The sequence below is a fragment of the Ambystoma mexicanum genome, chromosome 3q, assembly GCF_040938575.1.
Source record: "Ambystoma mexicanum isolate Mex_15411 chromosome 3q, UKY_AmexF1_1, whole genome shotgun sequence".
NCBI lineage: Eukaryota > Metazoa > Chordata > Amphibia > Caudata > Ambystomatidae > Ambystoma > Ambystoma mexicanum.
The window spans coordinates 1056726845-1056749002 of NC_090926.1; the positions used below are offsets into that span (position 1 = coordinate 1056726845).

General features: G+C 47.5%; 1 protein-coding gene across 2 annotated transcripts in view; it reads right to left on the reverse strand.

The window, feature by feature from the left end:
• The window catches only part of TMC8 (transmembrane channel like 8), a 719897-nt gene that overhangs the window by 570091 nt on the left and 127648 nt on the right, over positions 1-22158 (reverse strand). For both annotated transcript variants that reach the window (XM_069655257.1, XM_069655258.1), the window contains one exon: positions 19950-20097. In XM_069655257.1, the coding sequence (XP_069511358.1) occupies positions 19950-20097 (148 nt within the window). The remainder of the gene's footprint in view (positions 1-19949; positions 20098-22158) is intronic.

Sequence of the window (22158 nt, forward strand, 5' to 3'; positions counted from 1 at the left end):
GGGCTTGGCCTAAAGAGTGATGGGCATGGCCTACAGGGTTGGCAGAGGGCTTAGCAAAGGCCGCCTGCCCTAAACAAAATATTATGAGACCCTGCAAATATGTATTTTGTGTCACCCAGTATGGCCTCCATTTCAATTGGCATCCATTCGCCATGTTATAAATAAATCTATTTTATTTAGTTTGTAAATAAATCACTGTCTCACTCAGCATGTAAACAATTTTAACTCATTCTGTAAATTAATTACCTGTAAAAAAGGGGAGTAGTACAAACAGCACCAATGTGGAAATGACCAGACCTAAAATTTGCACTGGCCTGGGCAGCAAAATATTTGTGGGTCCCCTAATTTGATGTCTGTTTACGGACATCAGTGACATACCAGAAAATAACATTACAAAAGGAGTCTGCTACTCGAGGGGATCATGGCAAAGTACAATAAAAGAAGTTGCCCGGTCTCATCCAAGAGACAAAGACTTTGGGCCTCATTATAGTGTGTTGGTCCGGAAACAACGGTGCTGGTAAGTTTACCGACACCGTTGTTTCCGGACCGGCACACTACGAGTTTGCCTGCCGGAGCAGAAGTGCCCAACAGGGCTGACTATGCCGGGCACATTGGCCACAGTAATAAACAACGGTGCCTGTGCTTCCGTGGTCCCCATTCCCATAGAGTCCAATAGGTCTATAGGACTCTATGGGAATGGGGACTTACAATTTGCCGGTGCCTGACATCCCGGACCGCCGGTGTTGTAATCCCCTGGTGTTACCGGGAAGTCCGGCGCCAGTAAATCATTACGGGTCCAGCAGCAACCTGCCAGTAGCACTACGGCACACTACGAATTTGCATGCTGGAGCATAAGTACCCAACAAGGCTGACCCTGCCGGGCACAGCGGCCATGGTAAGAAACAACAGTGCCTGTGCTTTCTGTGGTCTCCATTCCCATAGAGTCCTGTAGGACTCTATGGGAATGGGGACTTACAATTTGCCGGCGCCTGACTTCCCGGACCGCCAGTATTGTAATCCTCTGGTGTTAGCGGGATGTCAGGCGCCAGTAAATCATAACGGGTCCGGCGGCAACCTGCCGGTAGCACTACGGCCCAGTTACCGCCGGGCCCGTAATGAGGCCCTTTGTCTTTGACGACGAATGTTCACTGATATTATTGTAAATTGGGCAATATAATCAGTGAGGCTTTTCTGGAGAAGTGGCCAGTGTGAGCTCAATCACTTCTATGAATGTCACAGTGAGATAAATGATTTGCCCAGGAACACACATTATGGTTAACTTGGCAAAATCAGGTTAAGTTGTGAAACCAGGACTGGAGACCAGACTGTCATGCGGGCACATGAACACATCCCATCCCAGCTGTAGTTTGTAGAAACATTGTTTGCTACAAGTATTTTTACAAATTTGGTTTGAAAACAACATCTGACTTTGGAAAGCAAAGGAACTCCAATTGTGTTTTGCTAACTGCAGTAAGCTGTTGTTTTTGCAGCAGTTTCATGACTACTTTTATTTTTATGCTGCATATATTTGGCCATATTCTCTAAACTAACAATATGCTTTTAATTCAAAAGCTCAGGTGAGGATTGTTTTGAATTAAATTGAATATCCAAGAAACGCTTTTATTATTTTCTCAAACATAAGGCGAACTACATTCTTAATGGATGTTTCTAGCTGTGACCACAGGTTCCAAAGGTATCAGGGAATGGATTCGGGCCTGGAGCAAGTAGGGCGCACTGCGTCTGCGGGCAGATTGCCTTATAGTGTGACTGAAGTAGAAATGATTTACCAGTGAGGTCTTGAGGCAGTGAGAATAAGCAATTTCACAAGCCTTCAAATGTTAACAAACTCATCACAGGACCGTAACCGGGCAAAACATCCTCTCCAGGCCAGCAATCTCTCTTGCCACATCCCCAGTGTATTATTATGTCTCATTTGCGCTCTGCTGCATTCCCCTGCACACACTCATAATTGATTTCAACAATATTCTTTTTTATGGAGAGATCTTGAAAAGTACATAAATCCTAATAAATTACTTAGACAAACATACATTCCTTATAGAAATATGTTAAGCAAACAGAGTATAAGAGTAGCCTTATTTCCCTCATCTTGAATGGGAGGCTAAAAATACTAGAATGCAATTTCGCACGAGGCTAACAAAATGTCCTGTGGTTTTGTAAATGTACATTCTTTTGTGTTCTTTTTTTTAAATGTATAATGTGCTTTAGTTCCTTTAGAACCTTTCACATATAATGAGTAAAATAATCCAATATATAGCCACATAGCAAATAAAACATAAACATAGTCATTTTTTAAAATAGATATTCAAATGAATTCTAATGTCCACCCCATATTTGCCGGAATAGATCAAAACTATATACATTGCAATTACATTGCATCTTGGCCACATAAATGCTTTCCCACACCTCGGGTGTTTTTAGCCCCACAATCTCTAAGAGGGTTTATTTAATTAATTTCATAAAAATACAAAACGGACCTCCAGATTACCAAACCATAAAGTGCAAAGTGCAGTACGAAACCACTAATACATCCGTTTTCACATTTTAACCTAATTGCTACCTGTGGCCATGTCCTATCAGGGCTCTGTGCAGTCCAGGATTACCGGAGTCTAAACAGTATTGCCAGACATCACTGCTTTTGATCATATCATAATTGTAAATGAACTTTCCCAGGATACACATGTAAACATTACCCGCGGCCGCACATTCTGGCAGAACACTTTTTTTGATTCCGGAAAATGGGGCAATCTGCAAATCCCAAAGATCGTTCCTCACGTGGTAATTTAAGTTGTTACCCACATATTGTTAATGTAGGCAGCTGGTTGACCCTCACAAGGAGCGCAAACCTCCTCACTGCGGGTGAAGGCCACATCATCCTACACTGCTGGGTTTCCTTATATTTATGGGGCACATTGACAATCTCATGATACAGTTTTAAAGTTGCAAGCTGTTCAGAATTTGTGTTCCAATCCCATGAACTGATTTCTTTTCCAGACATTGATTTTAGATAATGAAAATCAAAATTCCAATTAGGGCCCATCCAATGCTATCAAACAGCTTCATGAAAATCACTAAACCCGTGAGCAGTACATTGCTTCATGGCAGTTCCCATCAATTTTACCAAATGACAATTTGGTTCTTTCTCAGCCCCAGTTCCAGCCTAATTACCTCCATCAGGACGGATTGAGGAAGATGAAACATCCGCCTCCCGAGTTGGGTTTCCATAACTAGCAGCAACTGATCATTCTTTAGGCCTGTACCATAAAGGCTCACACAGTACTGTCACAGATCCCATCATTCCCACATAGGTATGACCAAGCCAGGTGATGTCTGCATATGACATCCATGTAACATGTACCTGTCCAACTTTAGAAGGACAATTTCTAATCTTCTGCAACCAGTCTGGGAAATCTGCCAAGAGGTTTTCACGCTGTGGCTGTTCAAAAACTGCACTTTTTCTCTATGGGAAAATGAACGTGAGTAGCCTGAAAACAGCGTTTTTCTGTTTTCTTAATACCTTTTTCATTTTCAAATGAATTGTTTCCAAAATGTCAAGTTTAGTGGCGCTCCTGACAAAAGATTTGTTTGGAAAATGTCATCCAAATCCATCCAGCAAGTCAAAGGTTATTAGCCTCGTTCAGCCTCTCTGCTGTAAAAATCAACCAGACCGATATAAAGGTTTTAAGCAGCAGGGGCCACCTGCTTCTCTGTCGAATATTTTAAGGAACTACTGGATGGATTTACCCCAAACCAGTCAAGGAATTTAAGTCCACGCTTTGTGCCAAAGTTGTTTCTTATTTGGTACAATTTTGCACATCGGTTTTCACGCTGCGGTTGTTCATAAACTGCACTTCTCTATGGGAAAATGAATGGGCTGAAAACTGTGAAACTGTGGTGTTTTGTTTTCTTAATAACTTTTTCATTTTATAACGTTTTGTTCCCAAAAAGTTGCAGTTTGGGGGTGCCCTTAACAAACATTTTGTTTGGAAAATTTCATCCAAATCCATCCAGCAAGTCAAAAGTTATTAGCAATCGAATTCTGGGGGAAACATGTCGGCTTCTTCATTTCTGAAATGCCTCTCAGCCTCTTTGCTGCAAAAGCACCATGGGAGATATAGCTATATTTTTGGGAGAAGGCCTCATCACCTTCTCCGTCAAATATTTTAACAACTACTGGACCAAATAAGACCAGACCCCTCCGGGAAATCGAGTCAACACTTTGTGCTCAAGTTGTTTCGTACCTGGGCCAGCGGTTTTGGCAATGTGCTTGAACAAATTTGACTTTTTCTCTATGGGAAAATTATTGGACACTATACCAAAAGAATATTTTTTTGATGTTCTTAATATTTTTTTTTATTTTTTAACTGATCTTTCCCACAATTGTGACTCTGTAGGGGCATATTAAAACAGGTTTGTTCACAGAATTTCAGCCGAATCCGTCACTCGAGTCAAAGGTTATTAGTAAAACTTTTTTGGTTTTCTATGGTACTTCATACTCAACTTAATTATAGTGAAGTGACCGCTGTACTATATTGTATATAGGTAATGCTTTAAGTGGGCCTGGTCCAGCGGGGTCTGGGCCACACCAATCTCCAAAAAGTGAGGTTGAGCCAGGGCCCTGCTGGGGCCCCCGGTCCCACCATGCCACGGCAGGACACATTATCCCACCATGGTCGCAGCTGCAACAGGAGGTGCACCCGCCTTGATCGAGTCAGGCTAGCAGATCAGTCTGCTGTAACTGACAGAAGTTCCAGACTGCCACACAGTTGCGTTGCAGTTTGCGCAACGCTGTGGGTGTCTGGCACCTCTGTCAATCACAGCGACCCCTTGCAAGGCTTACCAGAGGAAATTTACCAGAGGAAATTGTGGGGGAGTGAACAGATGGGCAGATACTCTCGACATGAAAGAGTTTAGTTATTGTACATCCGTTCTTGTCTTTGAGTGGCAGTGGGGCTGCACCAGCCTGGCATTGACCAATGGCAGGCCATAGCCCGTGGTGACCTTCACTTTGTGCGTGGAACAGGTGGTTTGTAAAGAGAGGGGCGGGTGTTTGGGGGCTCTGGAGGGAGGTTGTTGGGGCAGCGACATGGTATTGATTAGCTGGGAGGGCGCGTGGAACAGGTGGGTTGTAAAGAGAGGGGCGGGTGTTTGGGGGCTCTGGAGGGAGGTTGTTGGGGCAGCGACATGGTATTGATTAGCTGGGAGGGCGGACAAATTGAACAATATGCTACTTCAAGACATTGCTAAGCCCCCAGCGTGCCACGGCGCGCCTGGGGCGCCGCCTTTTAAATCATGGCATCTGCAGGTGTGATGCTTGAAACGGCGGCTGTCTCTTGGAAACGGGAAGGTTTGTAAGCTGCCTATGTGGGGGGAGGGGGGGTTAGGAGTGGCGGCGGTTCCTCATCAGCCCGACACATTGGCACTTGGAATAGGGTCCCTCTAATTATAAATTCACAATAACAAAAACAAAACATCAATAGCATGCTACAATTCAAATCACAGTTTTTTACATTGGGGTATTTCATAATTTATAATCATAAGAATAAGGCCGTGCGATTTGTCTAACACTTTCCTGGCACGGGAAGCCTGGCAGGTCTCCTTCAAGAGAGCAAGTGTACGGCCAGCTGATAGGTCACTTTCTAGGTGACAGCTCTTTCCCCCCGTGGGTCCGGAAAGAGCTGTCACCTAGAAAGTGCCTCTCCCACTGCTGGACCTTCTTAGCGCACTAAACGTATTGCGTTGTGTGGCAGCGCCTGCGTGGCATCACTAGCCAACTCGGCTGTAATTACTTTACCTATCGCTGAATGATGAGATGCTGAGTCGCACCACCAGAACTCATGCGCGAGGCGCAGATCTGGGAAGCCACCCATTCAGCTATTTTACCATAAAGGTCCTTTCCAGCTGGGATTTTTGAGATGGAAGTGCCATCATCAAGTGGCAAATTTGAGTCCTGTCGCAACGGTACAATGCTGCCAAGAGCTACCCATTATTTTTAAATTCATGCCTGAAACTTGGCCTTTTCCAGAGCTAGCAATCTTTAAAGGACAATGTGACATTGCCAAAGTTACCTGATGGCTGCCATTTTCTTCCTTCCAGGTGTAAGGTGGGAGACATCGAGTAGGAAATACCCAATGACATGTTGTGTATAGTATGTTGGGTGATATGTGTATAGCGCTTAAATACCATTGCCATGTCCTCGAAGCACTTTAGGTTCTATGGGAGTTTGTGAACATGCATGGCAAACAGTACATTGTTTCACAGGGGAAGATTTGTATTATACATTTACAATGTTTGTCAGACGTGACTACTACTGTGATGAAGTATTTATCAGTTGTGTGTGTTGGGTTCAGGTTGCTGTAGTATTTTCTATATCAGTGCATGTGTTGTAACGCTCTAACATGACACGGGGACATGTGTTGCCACTGTGTATGAGACAGTGGGGAAACGCACAGGTCATACCCATGGATGTTTGCCACCTCTTGGCTAGTGAAATGTTAATGCCATGGTGCCCTTAGTGCCCATTGGATGACTCCAGCACATTCTTGGAGTATTTGATAGGGCATTTAGTTGCCTCCAGGGAGCAGCAGAGTGCTTTACAAAGAAACCTAACTGCAGCCGAACATGGGCTGCATCTGTACCTTGTATGCACAAGTGTGAGATCAGATTACAGAGACCATATTGAGTCATATCATGGCCATGGTCACAGGGAGCCCAATAGCAAACATGAGAAACAGAGACAGGGCCTGAGATTAAGCGGTCTCCCTTCAGTGCCTGGATCCTGTTGCCAGGGTCCTCGCCTCGTCGCAGCGCTTTAAGTGGACCGGGGCAGAGCCCCGGCTGTCTCCGAAAACTTTGGAAAAGAAGCAGCATAAAAGAATTTACACCATTTTAAAACTGTTATTTTAAACATTTCCATTGAGTGGAGTTCAACTGCCAACTCTGCCCCCTATGAACTCTGCCTCCTACTTCTTTAAGCCATGCCCATAATTTCTTAGGCCACGCTCCCAAATGAGCCCCCCCCCCTCAATTTCTTACCCTACTTAAAAAAAAAAACCTTTATTTAATTCTTACAGGTACTTCACAGAAATACAATATTACATCACAGAATTGGACCACAGGGTATCACAGCAGAACAAGGTTATCATGTTCATAGTTAATTCAGTTTATACACCACTGTATCAGAGTATTCATGCTGCAATCTCATTGTCACTGCCTTGAGTACTGTTAAAGTATGCTCGCAGCGGAGCCCATATGTCCTTTGGCCTACACGCTGCCGTTACACTTCTTACATAATGTTCCTCATTCTCCTGAACATACAGTAGATCCAGTAGACAGGTATTATGGTTTGGTGCTGTTTTGGATTTCCATGCCTGTAATATGTTCCTCTTGGCTACTGCCCCTGCAATAGCAACAAAATGGCGGATCTTGACAGAGGCCTTACCTATGTTGCCCAGTAAGTATTTGAATGGGGAAGCCGGGATATTCACCCCAGTGATGTTACTTACAACCATGGCCACTTCCTCCCAGAAGACCTTGACAGGGGAGCAATCCCAATACATGTGAAAGGAGTTTGCCGTGCTAGCATTGCATTTGGGGCAGGCAGCCTCTCGAGTGGGGTCAAACCAGGAGATCTTGTATGGGGTTACGCGCAGATGATTCAGGATTTTAAATTGAATTAATCTAAAATTAAAATTAAGTGAGATGGATTTGGTATGTAGGCAGTATTTTGTCCATTTGGAATCATCAATGGCGATGCCCAAATCCCGCTCCCATTTCTGTTTCAAGCAGTTTCTGGGTGGAGTATGTTTCTGAACTGCCCTATACAGACTGGTTACCGTACCTATAAAACCATCTTGTGTCATAATTGCCCGTAGGAATTGGTGTGTCATGGGGGCCTCGGGAAATGTGGGCCATTTCCTTTTGCATGCTGCTTTCATACGGTAGTACTGCATTGTAGTGGTAAGACCCGACCTCACCTTTCCCAGCACAACCTCCAGTGAGGCAAACCTACCCTCTGGGTACAAATCCCCCAGTCTAATTTCTTTATCCGGGTCCCACTTCCGCTGTAGTGCAGAATCAAATGTAGGTTCTAGGTCTGGATAGTGCCATAGGGAGATAAAAGGCCAATAGGGGTTCTCGCAGCCCACCCTAGCAAACAGGCTAGACCAAGCTCGTACTGTTGTGCCCACTGGGTCCACATCCTTAACGTTTCCCTTAATTTTAGCATATTGCATTGCCTGTATGTTTGTAGGGGCTACTGCAAACTTTTCAGCCGGCACATGTGCGTGTGGTTTGCCCGTGTCCACCCAGTACCTTGCGAAGTGTGTCTGTGCTGCGTGAAAATATAATGTGTAGACTGGGGTTGCCAGCACACCCGTTTCATATCTTTTGCACATCCTAGGCCAGTTGACCCTCATTGATTTCCCAACCCATACAAAGGTGGTAGATCATTTCTGTAGTTTCTGAAAGAAGTCCCTACCCGGCCATATAGGGATGTCATAGAACCAGTACAATAGCTTGGGGACCACAACCATTTTAAGTAGGGCCACCCGCCTATAAAGGGATATTGGCAGCGCACCCCATATTTTGAGTTTATGTTCCAGAATTTGCAAATATGATTCATAATTGTTAGTGTATAGGGTCTGTCTATCCATGGCCATTATTATGCCCAGGTAGCGCGCAGAGGTGGGTGCCCATTTGAAACCAATAATAGCCTGTGATTGCCCCATAGCTGGCGTCAGTGGGATGATCTCAGACTTGGTCTGGTTGATTTTATAGCCTGAGTAGGTTGAGAATGTAGTTATTTCCTTCATTATAGGGGGCAGGTGTGTTTCAGGGTGCCTAACATATAACATTGTGTCATCTGCATATAGTGAGAGAAGTTGGGGGGTCTCTCTGATACGGATGCCCCTCCGGGTATGTTCATGTCTTACCTTAGCCGCCATCCCCTCTATCATAAGTGCAAATATGAAGGGGACAGTAGTCAGCCTTGCCGGGTGCCCCTCCCCAGTGTAAGGAGGATGACAGGGTGTTATTTGTCCTAACTATTGCAGCTGGGTTCTTATATAACACTCGGATGAAACCCATGAATGTTGGCTGAAACCCCATTTTACCCAAAATGGAGAACATATAATTCCATGATACTGAGTCAAATACTTTTTCAGCGTCCAGAGTAACACTGGCAGCTTTGGCGTTTGGATCCAATTGTGATGTAATGGTAAAGAACCTCCGTAAATTCAGTGCCTTTGATCGGCTCGGGATAAATCCTGATTGGTCCGTGTGGATTAATTTGTTCATGTGAGGGATCAGGTGGTTCGCCATTGCCTTGGCGTACATTTTTGCTTCTTTGTTAATTAGTGATAAGGGGCAATAGGATGCGGGATCCTGAGGGGGCTTGTGCGGCTTAAGCAGAACAGTTATTACCACCTCTCGCATGGTGTTTGGCAGCTCTCCCCTCTCGAGCGCTTGCTTCCAGACCTCCAGCAACCTCTGGGCCATCTCGGACTTGAATACCGTATAAAGGTCGACAGGAATGCCGTCTGACCCCGGCGCCTTGCATGCTCGTAAATCAGTGATGGCTTGTTTGATTTCCTCGGTCGTCATTGGGAGTTCAAGCAGTGCCCTTTCCTCTTCCCCTAACATGGACAATGGGATGGAGTCTATGTAGTCTTTGAGTTCCTCAGGGGTCACTGTGTCTGCGTTCGCGTAAAGGTAGGAATAGAACAGCTTGAACACCTCATTAATTGTTTCTGGGGACGTCTGCACCGACACTGGGGAATCGCAGATGCTGGTAATTTGTCTCACCCCCTATCAGATCTGATAAGTGTTGCCACTGATTTGCTCGCCTTATTCCCCTCTCCGTATCTCCTAGCCCTTGCGGGTTGTGTTATATGGTACAATTCTCTATCCGCCAGGTTTTTTAATTTGTCCATTTGAGTCTGTATTTTCTGCAGGTGTTTTTTTCCCATCATTCGTGGGTTGCTGAGTCTCGAGGTCTCTTAGCTCGCATTCAGCCTGGAACAGTTCCTTTCTAATTTCACTCAGCATGCCGTAGGATGTCCCCATCAGTTGGCCTCTAAGCCAAACTTTAAACGTCTCCCATACCGACCTTTGAGTTTGCACAGACCCTACAATTTGGGCAAAGAAATCTCCTATTTCGATTCGAAGTGGTTCTATCACCGATTACTCCCGCAACAGATCCGGCGGCATACGCCAGTTTCGAGTGGTATGTTTAGTATTCCTCGGGACCAGCTGGAGGAGGACCGGGGAGTGATCTGACAACATTCGTGGCAGTATAGTGCATTCTTCCACCTCTGTAACCAGCTCAGGGGAGCATAGCCATTAGTCGATCCTCGAACTGGACCCATGTGCCCCGGAGTAGAGTGTATATTCCCTTGTTTGCGGATTTAGTTCACGCCAAGTGTCTACCAGGGGCAATGTGGTCATTGCTTGTCTCAATGTCATTGCTACTTTGGTATGCTGTCTGCAGCTTCCCGTAGATCGGTCCACCCCAGGTCCAATATTACTTTGAGGAACTCTGGACTGTCCAGATTAGGACCATATGTATTGACCAGGATAACATCTCTGTTATATAGTTGTCCCCAAATGATCACATAGCGGCCTTCATAGTCTGCTATGGATTTGAGCACCTGGAAGTTGAGCCGCCTGTGCACAACTGTGAGTACTCCTCTCGCCATTAAGGAGCAGTTTGTGGCAACTTTCACAGGACCCCAGTTTCGCACAAATGTATCGGCAATCTTTTTTGTGGCATGTGTCTCTTGCAGGAGAAGTATGTCAACCTTGTGCCGGCTTGCTTATGCGATTATCTTCCTTGCCTTTATCGGGTGTGCCAGGCCGTTTATATTCCAAGTGAGTAACTTAATCCCCTGCCCACTCTGCGACATTGAGGTCGGTATCATGGGGTTTCCGTAGCTTACTTTTTATTGCCTGTGGTGCCTTACTCCATAAGCTTCTCCCGTCAGTGATTTTGCATCTTTCATACCATTTCTGGTTCAACTCGTTTCCCATGTCAGCATAGTTCATCTTGTTACTTGCTCTGTGAGCGGATTGTCCCCTTTAACTTTCGGGAAACAGGCACCGTACCTCCCCCTCCCCCCACCCTCCCTATCCCCCAAACTGGACAGTGTATTTCCCAAAGTAAACTTCAACTTTTGAAAAAAGTGGGCGGCTCTGTTCGGTTAGTCTTTCCTTTTTCCACTGCCGACCAGACTGACCTTAAGGCCGCCGCACAGTTATTTTATGGATCCAGATGGCTTGACCACAATCATCCTTCCGTGTTCTCGCTGTCTCTTCAAGTGTTTGAGCCGGACTGGGGGTTCTTGTCTTTCAGTGACTGCGGGATATTGCGCTCAATATACCCCATGGCGTCATCTGGGGATTCAAAGAAATGTGCCTTCCCGCCGTGCTGCAGGCAGAGTTTGGCGGGGAACAACATCATATGATGGATGGAGCATGCTCTGAGTGCTCTCAAAGGTACGATGCGCGGCCTGCACTCTGTTGGAAAAGTCAGGGTATATGTGTATCCTGTTGGAGTCATAGAGTAGAGTGTCCTTCTCCCTAGAGAGGCATAGGATGATGTCCCTGTCGTGATAGTTAAGGAGGCAGGCAATGACTGTGCGTGGCGGTGCACCCGGTTTAGGAGGAGCCATCAAGGCTCTATGGGCTCTCTCCATTAGGAATTTCTGCAAAAACTGTGCCTCCGGGAAGACGGCATGGATCACTCCTTCCAGGTACACCTCCACTGTAACGTTTAGCTCATTTTCCGATAGCCCAAGCACCCTTATATTATTACGGCGTGATCTTGATTCGAGGACATCACACTTCATTTGTACCTGGCTTAGGTTCTTTTTCATGGCCTCTATGTCCTTGCCGTGGTTGGTTATGACGTCCTCCACCGTACTTATGCGGTTCTCTGCCTCTACCACCGTGTATTTACTTGATGTAGCTCTGCCTTTATGGATGACATAGTGGTCCCCATATCGTCCAGTTTAGAATTTACTGCAGCGAAGCCAGCCTGGAGGGCCGCCATGTATGGGTCTGTTGGGTCATCTCTAGGGCGCTGAGGCATCGGTGGGCTGGCTTGTGGTGTTCCATATCTCCTGTCTTCCATACCAGCATTCGTGAATGCATCTATGGGCCCTCTTTCGTTAGCCTTACTGCCCCTCGGCATAACTTATACGGGAGTTATGCGTCACTCGGTTTGGTGGATTCTGGTGGCACAGGTCAGTGTAATAGTAGGCGGTTCCAATCCTCTCTGATGATTTTGTTAGAATTTGGTATATTGGTAATCAAAGTGTCCCCCGGGCAGTATATCATCCAGTATGTGCCCCGCACGGGACACCAACAAGTGGGTGCACAACCCTGTTGCACCCTTTATTTTTAGGGGCGTTACACAACCCCTGGACGGGTTCTACAAGGATAAATAACTGGTCCCAGTCTCACGACCAACCCACCATCCCGATCAGCAGTCCCCGTGATCAGGCGTGAGTCTCAGTTGGACTTCTGGTATGGCTCTAGTTTGGCGTGTACACGCTGCCTCTACGGCTGTGGTTCTGCCCTCAGATTATCTCACATAACTGGTGGCATGAGTATGGAGAGTGGCGGGGGAGGCTCTCCCTCAACCCAGCAGGCCGGGCCGCTCGTACACAGCGCAAACGGCGGCCGCTCCGCAAGCCCGCTTCGCCCATTGTCAGTTGCAGAGTCGTGGTCTCCATGCAGACAGGGAACTCTGTTTGTTTCCGCATTTTTTCTCCTTGGCGTCCCCACCAGTAGTTGCAGTCGATTGCAGGAGCTGGTTGCAGTCGATTGCAGGAGCTGGAGCCCCGACGCGACACACTCAGCCTCCCAGCCGCCGTTCTCCAGAGCACCCACAGCCGCCCCACTCTCGGACGAAGGCAGCAGGCTCGTAGTGGTGGGACCCGCGGATATTTCGGCACGGTTTTCTTCGCAGGATTTCAGTACGGATGTATTGTCAACGGTGCAGCTACTCAATCAGGCCGCCATTACTGTCAGCGTCCAACAGCACCCCCCAATTTCTTACCCTACTTAAAAGCACTGTATATAGGCATCAATATATAATTACATGGGGCTGGCTACTGCAGTCATCCACCCCAAAATGGCCCTCCAATTCGCCCTGAATGCCCCATTCGCAGTACCCAGTTGGGGCGCCGGCATAACCACTGCATACCTGAGGGGCGGGTTTCCTTCTGCGGTGCCCTGTACCAGGGTAGGGGCCCACCATAACCGTCCATGCCGTGGGATTATTATCATCTCTGCGGTGCCCCATGCCTATGGGGGCACTGCACACTGTCACCGCTGTGGCCATAAAACCACTCATATCCGCTCCCTTCTCCCACCTGGGCCATCTCAGAGATGTGGCTTGGGACTTGAAACACTTGCAGGCCCACCCCGTCTGGTGCGGCAGGACGCCCTGCAGCTTATCCACCCTAACTGACCTCAGGTAATCCAGCAGTCTCTCAGGCCATGTTGGCACCCAGACTGCACCACGAATGCACCACAGTGCTGACACTTCATACTGTGCCGGATCTGGCTCCTTTAGTCCACAGTGCCTGAGGGGGGGGTGAGGCCTTTGCCCATCCCCCCAAATTGGGAGCTTCTTTCAGTTTCTCCTGCTTTTTTTTTCTCTCCAAAGTTCTCTCCAAACTGTTTTTATGCACAGTTTTCTCCTCAAGCTAGCTACCTCATAGTCCTTGGACAGGGGAGACTGGTCCATTGATCCTCTCCCCCCACCCCACCCACGTTCTATGTGGCCCATAAAAGGGTCTTAAAAGAGCACTCCAGGTAAGTGATCACAATAAAAGAAACACTGTGAAAAGGCTCCAACCAACTTTTCAGAGAACTGTGTGCTCACATAGTTCTCAATAATATTCAGTCCTTTATAACAAAACGGTCATTGCCAAAGTAATATTATGCTCCAAAAGATGTAATCTCTAATTCCCATTCAGAGAAAGCTGACACAGTTATTATATGCTGTATCTCCAAAGCATTTGGGACCACTATCCATCATCAAGGCACATCCAATCTGTGTCCAAGTGAAATGCTAGGCCTCTCCATCTGGCCCACTGGGTGCAAATTCACTTCTAGTAACAGGGTCAATTCTCACTTAGAAAGTGATTCATCTCCCAGCAAATTCAAACAGGATAAACACTAACGCAAACACCTATGATATGATATGCTATGTCATTTATAACGTGCCTATACACAAGTTTTTCAAGGCACGACGAGGCAAGGGAGGGGGAATAAAGGGAGGACAGACAACGATCATACTAGGCCAGGTGTCATTCAGATCGCGCAAGTGCATGGGATGGGGGAAGAGGGAAAGTGTGGGGGGCAGGGGGAAAGGGACATTGCAGTACATGGGAATAGAATAATAGCAATAAGTAAAAGTAACGGCCAGCAGGTGGCAAGTGCAAAGGTGAGTGCAGACATCTGATGTAATGTGCTGGTAGTGGGACTGTCGGGATACAGAAACAGTCCCCAAGTGCGGGGGTTGCCAGGCAGGCAGTGCAGGTGTGAGTGACTGACAGGGGAGGGACTTGGGCCCAGGATCAGAGGGTGGCCAGGTAACCAGTGCAGATACAGTTTCAGCATGGAGGTCAGCAGGTGAGAGGAGGATAAAAGGCAGAAGCAAAGAGAAAGGTTTTGAGGTGCTTCCGGAACCGGAGATGGTTCTCCTTAAGTTTCAGGGAGGCTGTTCCAGAGGGAGGCACCATCCAAAGAAAGAGATCTACCACCAACTTGTTGCTCAGAGAAGCGACTGACCCTGAGGGAGTTGGAGATGGATGAGCGAAGAGCTCGATAAGGAAGATATTTAGGAAGAGAGAGTTGAAGGTATTGAGGCCCCAGACTCCAGAAGGCCTTGTGGCCAATGCAGAGGGTTTTGAACTTGATCCTTGCAGCCACTGGAAGCCAGTGCAGAGATAGCAGTCCTGGAAAGATATAATCCCTGGGGTTGAGGCCAAGGACAAGTCTCGCAGTCCTGTTCTGGATGAGTTGCAGAGGGCGGAGAGTAGAGGCAGGCAGATTTAGAAAGAGGCTGTTGCAGTAGTCCAGCCAGGAGAGACCCAGAGCTCTGGAGACAGTGAGTTTCTTGGGGAAGGAGAGGAAAGGTAGAATACCTCTGAGGAGGTGCAGCTGGTAGTGTGACTTCTTAGAGACGTCAGACATGTGAGAAGAGAAGAAGAGTGTGGAGTTGAAGACCCTGAGGTTTTTAGCCTCGCAGGTTGGAGCAGGAGGAGGGCCAAGAGAGGCCGGCCAGGGAGCGACAGGAAAGGAGGGAGCGGGTGTGCCGATGAGGAGAATCTCAGTCTTACTGGCATTAAGGCAGAGGTCATTGGCAGCACACCACTCCTGGATAGCAGACAGACAGAGATGAGAGACAGAGAAGAGGTGACCGAAGGTAGCCTGAAAATAAGCTAAGTGTCATCCGCATAGCACTAAAATTTGGGGCAGAGAGCTGCAATGCGGTGGGCAAGAAGCGCCAGGTATAGGTTGAACAGACAGGGAGAGAGGTTAAACCCCTGGGGGACACCACAAATAGAGAAAAAAATAGCAGAGAGGAAGGGCCCAAGTTGGGCCTGGGAGGGTTGGTCAGAGTGGAAAGAAGTCAGCCACGCCAGGGCCCGACCGGTGATACCCAGGTTATCACGCAGACATTTGAGCAGGATGGCATGGTTGACCATGTCAAAGGCAGAACAGAGATCAAGCAAGATGAGGACACACGGGGTGTTAGAATCAAGGATGGAGAGCAGGTCTTGCCGGATGTTTAGGAGAGCAGTTTCCGTTATTATAGCAGCTCTGAAGCCAGACTGATGGTCATGAAGACAACCAACAGATTCAGTGTGGAGATTAAGCTAGGAGATGGCCAGTTTTTCTAGGAGTTTTCCCAGGAAGGGAGTGATGAAGATTGGGCGATAGTTGGCCAGGCAGGAGGGGTCGGCAGAGGGTTTCTTAAGAAGAGGGTGCCCAAGGGAGTGCTTCAGGGGGGATGGGAAGACTCCATTGGTGAAGGAGTGGTTGCAGAAGTCAGCCAGAGCAGGAGCCAAGGAGTCGATGTGGCCCTTGATGGTTTTGGAGGAACAGGGCTGAACATGTTTAGATGAGACTTTCATAGATCGGACTTGTCTCGAAACTTCATCTGCGGAGAACAGGGGAAAGGCAGAGGAGGGAGGAGATGTGGCTGCAGAAGGACCAGAGGAAGAGCAGGGAGTACATGGAGGGAGGAGAGAAGAGGGGAGTGAGGACAGGATGTCCTGAGTTTTAGAGATGAAGTGAGAAGCCAGTGCCATGCAGAGGGCCTGGGAGGGGACAGCAGAGGTAGAGACTGCAGCAGGATTGGCCAGTTCCTTGCAGATTTTAAAGAGTTCAGCCGAGTTGTTAGATGCCGCAGAGAAGCGGGCTTGGATAAGAGTTCTCTTCTTGGTGAGGACAGAGAGGCGGTATTGCGTTTGGAGCAGGCAGTAAGCACAAAAGTGATGGGGAGAAGGTGCAAGTGGATCTAGGTCCCCTGGCCTAAGCCCCGCCCACCTGGTGCCTTCCTGCTTGCCGCTCTGCTTCCCTACTTAAGGAGCCCTCCAGCTTCTTTTCCTTTGCAGATGGGGAGCAGGTGCAAGTGGATCTAGGTCACCTGGCCTAAGCCCCGCCCACCTGATGCCTTCCGGCCTGCTGCTCTTTTTCACCACTTAACAAGCCCCGCCCACCTGGTGCCTTCCTTCACCATCACCGTCTTGTGGCCAATGCTGGATTTGACTTTTATGGACTTCATTCATTCACGGTGTGTCACTCTTTCTCAACTCTCATGCTGGACTTCCTTTGCATCTTGTACTCATGGTGGCCCTGAATCATGCTGTTCCCATCTTCATCTCGTATCCTGGCTTGCAACGTTATGTGTTACTACTGACTTCTGCAATTATATTCGCTCTCCACTCTTGCTTCTCCACTCTTTTTGACTGCTTACTCTCTGTTCTCTCCTCCTTTGCCTTCTCCCTTTTCCTATCTCCTCCCTTTACTTTCTTCTATGCACTTACTCTATCAGAATTGTCCCTGGACCTAATATGATAGCAACCTTGTCTGTTTCCTCCGCCCTCCCATTACTGTTTTTTTCCTCCCTACTGGGCCTAGAGACCCAAGCTACTCCTCAATGATGAGCCCCAACAAGGGCGAAACATGTTTGGGGATGCTTGTGGTCTCGTGCAGAAGGGATGTGACCTTGCAGTTTGGGCTGGACTGCCCCTTTTGGGGTGGGGCCAAGCGTGATTTGCATATGGTCTTTCCCCTTCTGTAATGGGTTGGCAGGTGAAGAACGATGGTCTGGAGGGTTGCCCCGAGCAATGCCAGTGGTTAAGATTCAGTCTAAACCTTCCAGCCATCACCTCTTTGTTTTTGCCCTCCAGCACTATCTGAAATGTCGTCAGGCCTAGTATGATAGTCACTTGTTTTGTTCCTCCCCTCCCTTTCTGCACCCCTCTCCCTCACCTTTTGTTTTTTTCCGGCTCTACCAGAAATGTCGTCAGGCCTAGTACGGTAGTCGCCTGTCTGTTTCCATTTCCTTCCCACTCTCCCCCTCCCTTCCTTATCTATGGTTTAGCTCTTGCACTATCTGAAATGTTGTCAGGCCGAGTACGATAGTTAATTTCACATCCTTACTGTTCATGGCCTGTCAGAATGTGGTTGTATTTTCACTTGTTCCCTCCCTTGCCTTGAAGCGCTTTGAAACACATTGTGTATAGGCGCTAAATAAACGATCAAATCATATCATATCATGGGTGGAAGGTTTCGAATGAATCTGTACCACTGGCGTTGCTCTGGGCAACCTTCCACACCACCGTTTTTTAGCCCGTATGCGCCATTGCAAAAGGGGTCCAGCCATATGCAAATCAGTCAGGTACTGCCACCAATGGTAGCAGCCCAGCCCGAAGAGCAGGCGGCAGGCGAATTTGTCAGAGGATGTACATGAAGCAAGCCATTTCCTCTCAGCCACCCTGCACTTGCGTTCAAGGGTAACGAGGTCTGAGTCGTACCAGGAGTTGCACTTGGCTTTGGGCTTCAGGCGGATTCTCATGAGAGGGGCAAGAATACCAAGAGTAACAGATTTAGCAAAGTGGAGCAAGGAAAGGGCAGTGTCAGGGGGAGAGTCAACCAAAGGGGGAGGAGGGGGAGAACGTGGTGGCAAAAGCCTCCACTGACACACGCTTCATGGGTCGGATGACCGAGAAGGTGGGTGGCAATGATGGAAGTGGCTTGGCCTGAGGGGTAGAGAGGGTGAGATGGGAGGAAAGGAGAAAGTGGTCACTCCAGGAGAGGAGTGGTGAGAGGGGCAGAAAGGGTAAGGTCTGAGGAGACCTAGCTTCTTTTTACCCAGGTATCTGTTTTTTTATATATTTATCTTCTTTGAGCAATGCTACCCAGCTTGTCGGGCCCTAATGGGTATCACTACAAATGATCGGAAACATTGCAGGCGGTTAGCAATCTTTTGACGTTCAGAAACGGCTGAAAATGGTCTTGTTCGAGTGATCCCCTGGTCCCGATGATTGCATCTCTCTGTTCCCTTTACATCCTTTACCTCCTCTCAATCCTCTGCGTCCTGATGCCTGCAGGATCCGGCGGCTTATAAACAAATAAATAAATAAACAAAAAGCTGAATCCAATTATATCGAAAAAGGGAAGCAGAGGTTTGGGGGTGGCGTTCGCTCCATTTGAACAGTATAATGGCTTGGGGAGTTGCCGGGGTGTCGCTTGCTTCCATTAAATGGAATGCGGGGTATAATAAAGTATAACAAAAAAAGAAAAAAGACGCAGTGACGGGTGTTTGTACCCACTTTAGGGTGTGGGGACTGACGTCGCAAGCAGAAGGAGGAAAGGCGAGGTACAGGAAAGAAGGCAAGTGCACCACAAAGAGGTAAATATGGGTAAAGGTGTATCTGGTATGGGGGGTGCGGGAAAGAGCTATCTATGTCATCACTGTGCGACGCAATTTTCGTATCTGAAATTTCGTGGCGCGCAGTGGTATCATTGATCCTACGTGTTGTTGCAGGAAAGAGGCAGGCTAAAAGGCTTCGGCCTAATCCTTTCCCGTGCTGTGGCTGTTTAGGGCTCAGTCATTAGTCCAAGTCCTCTGGTTCTCCCCCGAGCCTGAATCCCGCCAGAGGCTCTTTCACAACTATCATCTAGCAGTCTCTCTCGCGGTGGGTGTCTGCACAAGGCATGCTGTCCGCTGTCATTCTCATCAAGATAGGCGCCCCATCTCCGATTTCAAAAGGCTGCGCATGTTGCCCTTACCTAGAAAAGGTCTGGACACAGGAACTCTCTGGAAGAAGGATCAGTTTGGCTGAACCCCAACAACAACGCTCACTCCCTGGCTTATAGCAGTTCCCTCATTACCATGATGCTCCCAGCTTCTAGATAATAATCAGGGGTCGACTGGCCTCCAGGGAACTCTAGAGATTTCCCAGCAGGCCTCTGCACCATGTCCCTCTTTTGTGTGCTTATCTAGTTTATTTTGAAATGTTCTTATGAGAAAGGGGCTGGACTTTCTCAAAATGCGTAATAGGGGACCACTTTGAACATTATTTCCATGGTCTCTTTTGGTTCCCAGTCCACCCCTGATCATACTGGGTTGCACTGAGGTAATAGCGCAGGAAAGTATGGGGGCGTGCCGGCGGGAGGAACGAAAGGAGGTTTAGGTGGGTGGGGGTGGGGGTCAGTGAAAAACCCTAATTGTAAAAAATAAGAAAAAGAGGCGGTTCTATGTGAAAAGACCTCAATATTAAGGTTTCATGATGTGCGACCTAAAGAAAAACGGCCAATAATGCTGCCAATAAACTGTGCGTAGTGTTCCCTCCCCTCCCAATGAGATGTGCCTAGTACGCTTTCAAGCCCTGCTGCCCTCTCACCTTGAGATCATTGCTGATGCTGTGCTGTTTGATCACTGCCGCCTCTGTGCTCCGGATGCAGTAATCCCAGCCTGAGAAGACCTTGGTGCTCAGGCGTGTCCTGTAGTCTCTGCTGTGCATGCGCTTCTGGATCATCTCTTTCACCATCCTACGGGGGAACAGAGGGCGGGGAGCAGAGGAGAGCATGAGTTAGAATACTCACATTCAGAGAGCTCACTTTGTCCCTGGATAGGTGTGAGTAGCTCCTCCTGGCCGTTATGGTATTTAAAATATATATTTCCTTACCCTTGTCAAATGGAGAACTACACGTACCAGAATGCAAACCGGAGGGTGGCCTGATATGGCACAAACGAGGTTATCTGGGATGCATAAACTAATATCTTGAATTTGAAGAGCTGAGTTCCACTTGAATCCACTCTAAGAATCCATGTTGGTTTTCCTAATTACATTCAGCTGGAAACTACCCTTCTTCTCCCCTTTGAGCTTTTCCCCTGGTTCTCACCCGCCTCTGCTGCCCATGTCCTATCTTCAGCACTTCTTGACTCTCTAGATCCTCGACACCCTCCTTCTCCTTTTTGCCCCTCCCACAAACCTCCCCAAACAACTTGGATGAATCCCTCTCTCCCTCTTCTGAGACGGCTTCTTGGTAAATCCGAAGGCCGCCAGCGATAGACCCACCTGCTCGCCTCCATTGCTTCTCTTTCCTCTCTCCACTCTATCTTTAGCTCGCTCTTACGGACGGCTGAGAAGGAGTATTTCAGTAATCTTCGTACCTCTATTTCACCCCGAACCGTCACTTATTGTGCGCTCTTAATCGTATCCTCTGTCCTCCTGCTCCAGACTTGGCGCTCTTTCTAATCTTACGGCCTCTGACTTTGCACATTTTTCTCATCTCTTTTCTTCTCTTCTATTGGATCTTCCTCCGCTTGCTCTGCCAATTCTCCGCCACCCGCGCCACCTATGCTAATGTCTTCTTATCGACCTCTCTGTAATGCTGATTCCTCTGCCATTTTCTCTAGGGCCAACCCTCCTTTTGCGCCCGCAGACCCATCACTCATCCCATCAGTTTATCCCATCCTTATCCCCTTCCTCACTGCTTTATTTAACTCTTCTCTTCCCATTCTGGGTTTCCTCTCTATTCAGACCCTTCAGGATATTGCAGCATGAAATGAACATTATTTGCAGCATAAAAAAGGAATGTTGTGGCACTTTAGTTACTTGCAGCATTTTTGTGACACATCTTTTCTATTGCCTGGAGGGTGTGTGAGGGCCAGAGTGTGATGATTTACACCTTTTATATGTTGGTTCTGCTGTAGTGTAATAGAAAAGAGTCCCAGATGTCCCAAGCAGGACTGGTGCTGCATGTTTTTTAAGTGCATACCTATTTTGGTTTATTACCTGTATCAATGTCTACCTCCTGTAACATTGTAATTGTACCCATTCTATGGAGGCCAACTTGATTTTTGCCTCTGGGTGACATTTTTGTATTGGGCACTTACAGAATCCTTAACACCAGTGCTTAAGCTTGAAGTAGTTAAAGTTGGTGGTTAGTTTATAAAGGAGCTGGTGTGTAAAGAAGCATACAGGCACACTGTTTTAAAGGACAGGAGGTATTATATGTGCAGCGAGAAGGGCCTACCAGGATTCTATACACACAAGTTGCGCAGGCCCTGTGGAGAGCTATGTGTTTGTGTACAAAGCCCCATGGCATCACCCCACTTGGTTAGTAGAGGTACATGTTTTCATGTAAGTAATCTACATGTCTACATGCAAAGAATCTGATCGATACGAGAATTGTAAATCCCAACAAAGCTAACACTGCTGGTGAACCACTGCCCACTGTCCTCTCCTTGGATCACTACATTAACACTCTTGTTTATTAAATGTATGCAGAAGGATAGCTATAGCGCTATTATCTGTAAGTCCTGGCATTTACATGCATGCCATTTTGTATTCCTTACCCATTATAATGGTCTATCTAGAATGCAACTTAAGTGTTAAAACCATACGATGGTTTTTTATTTCACATCTGGCAAGAGAAGAAATAGGGGCCCATAGAGGCAGTCAGGGTTTAGGTCCGGTAGTTTCGGATCTAGGATCTGGGTGGATGGACTTCCTGACACTCCCCTGAGAGAGTCTAGGAGTAATCGATTTTTTGAAACTGTCTTAAGTGTTCTATTTGTGTGCCTCTTTCACTCTTTCACTCATA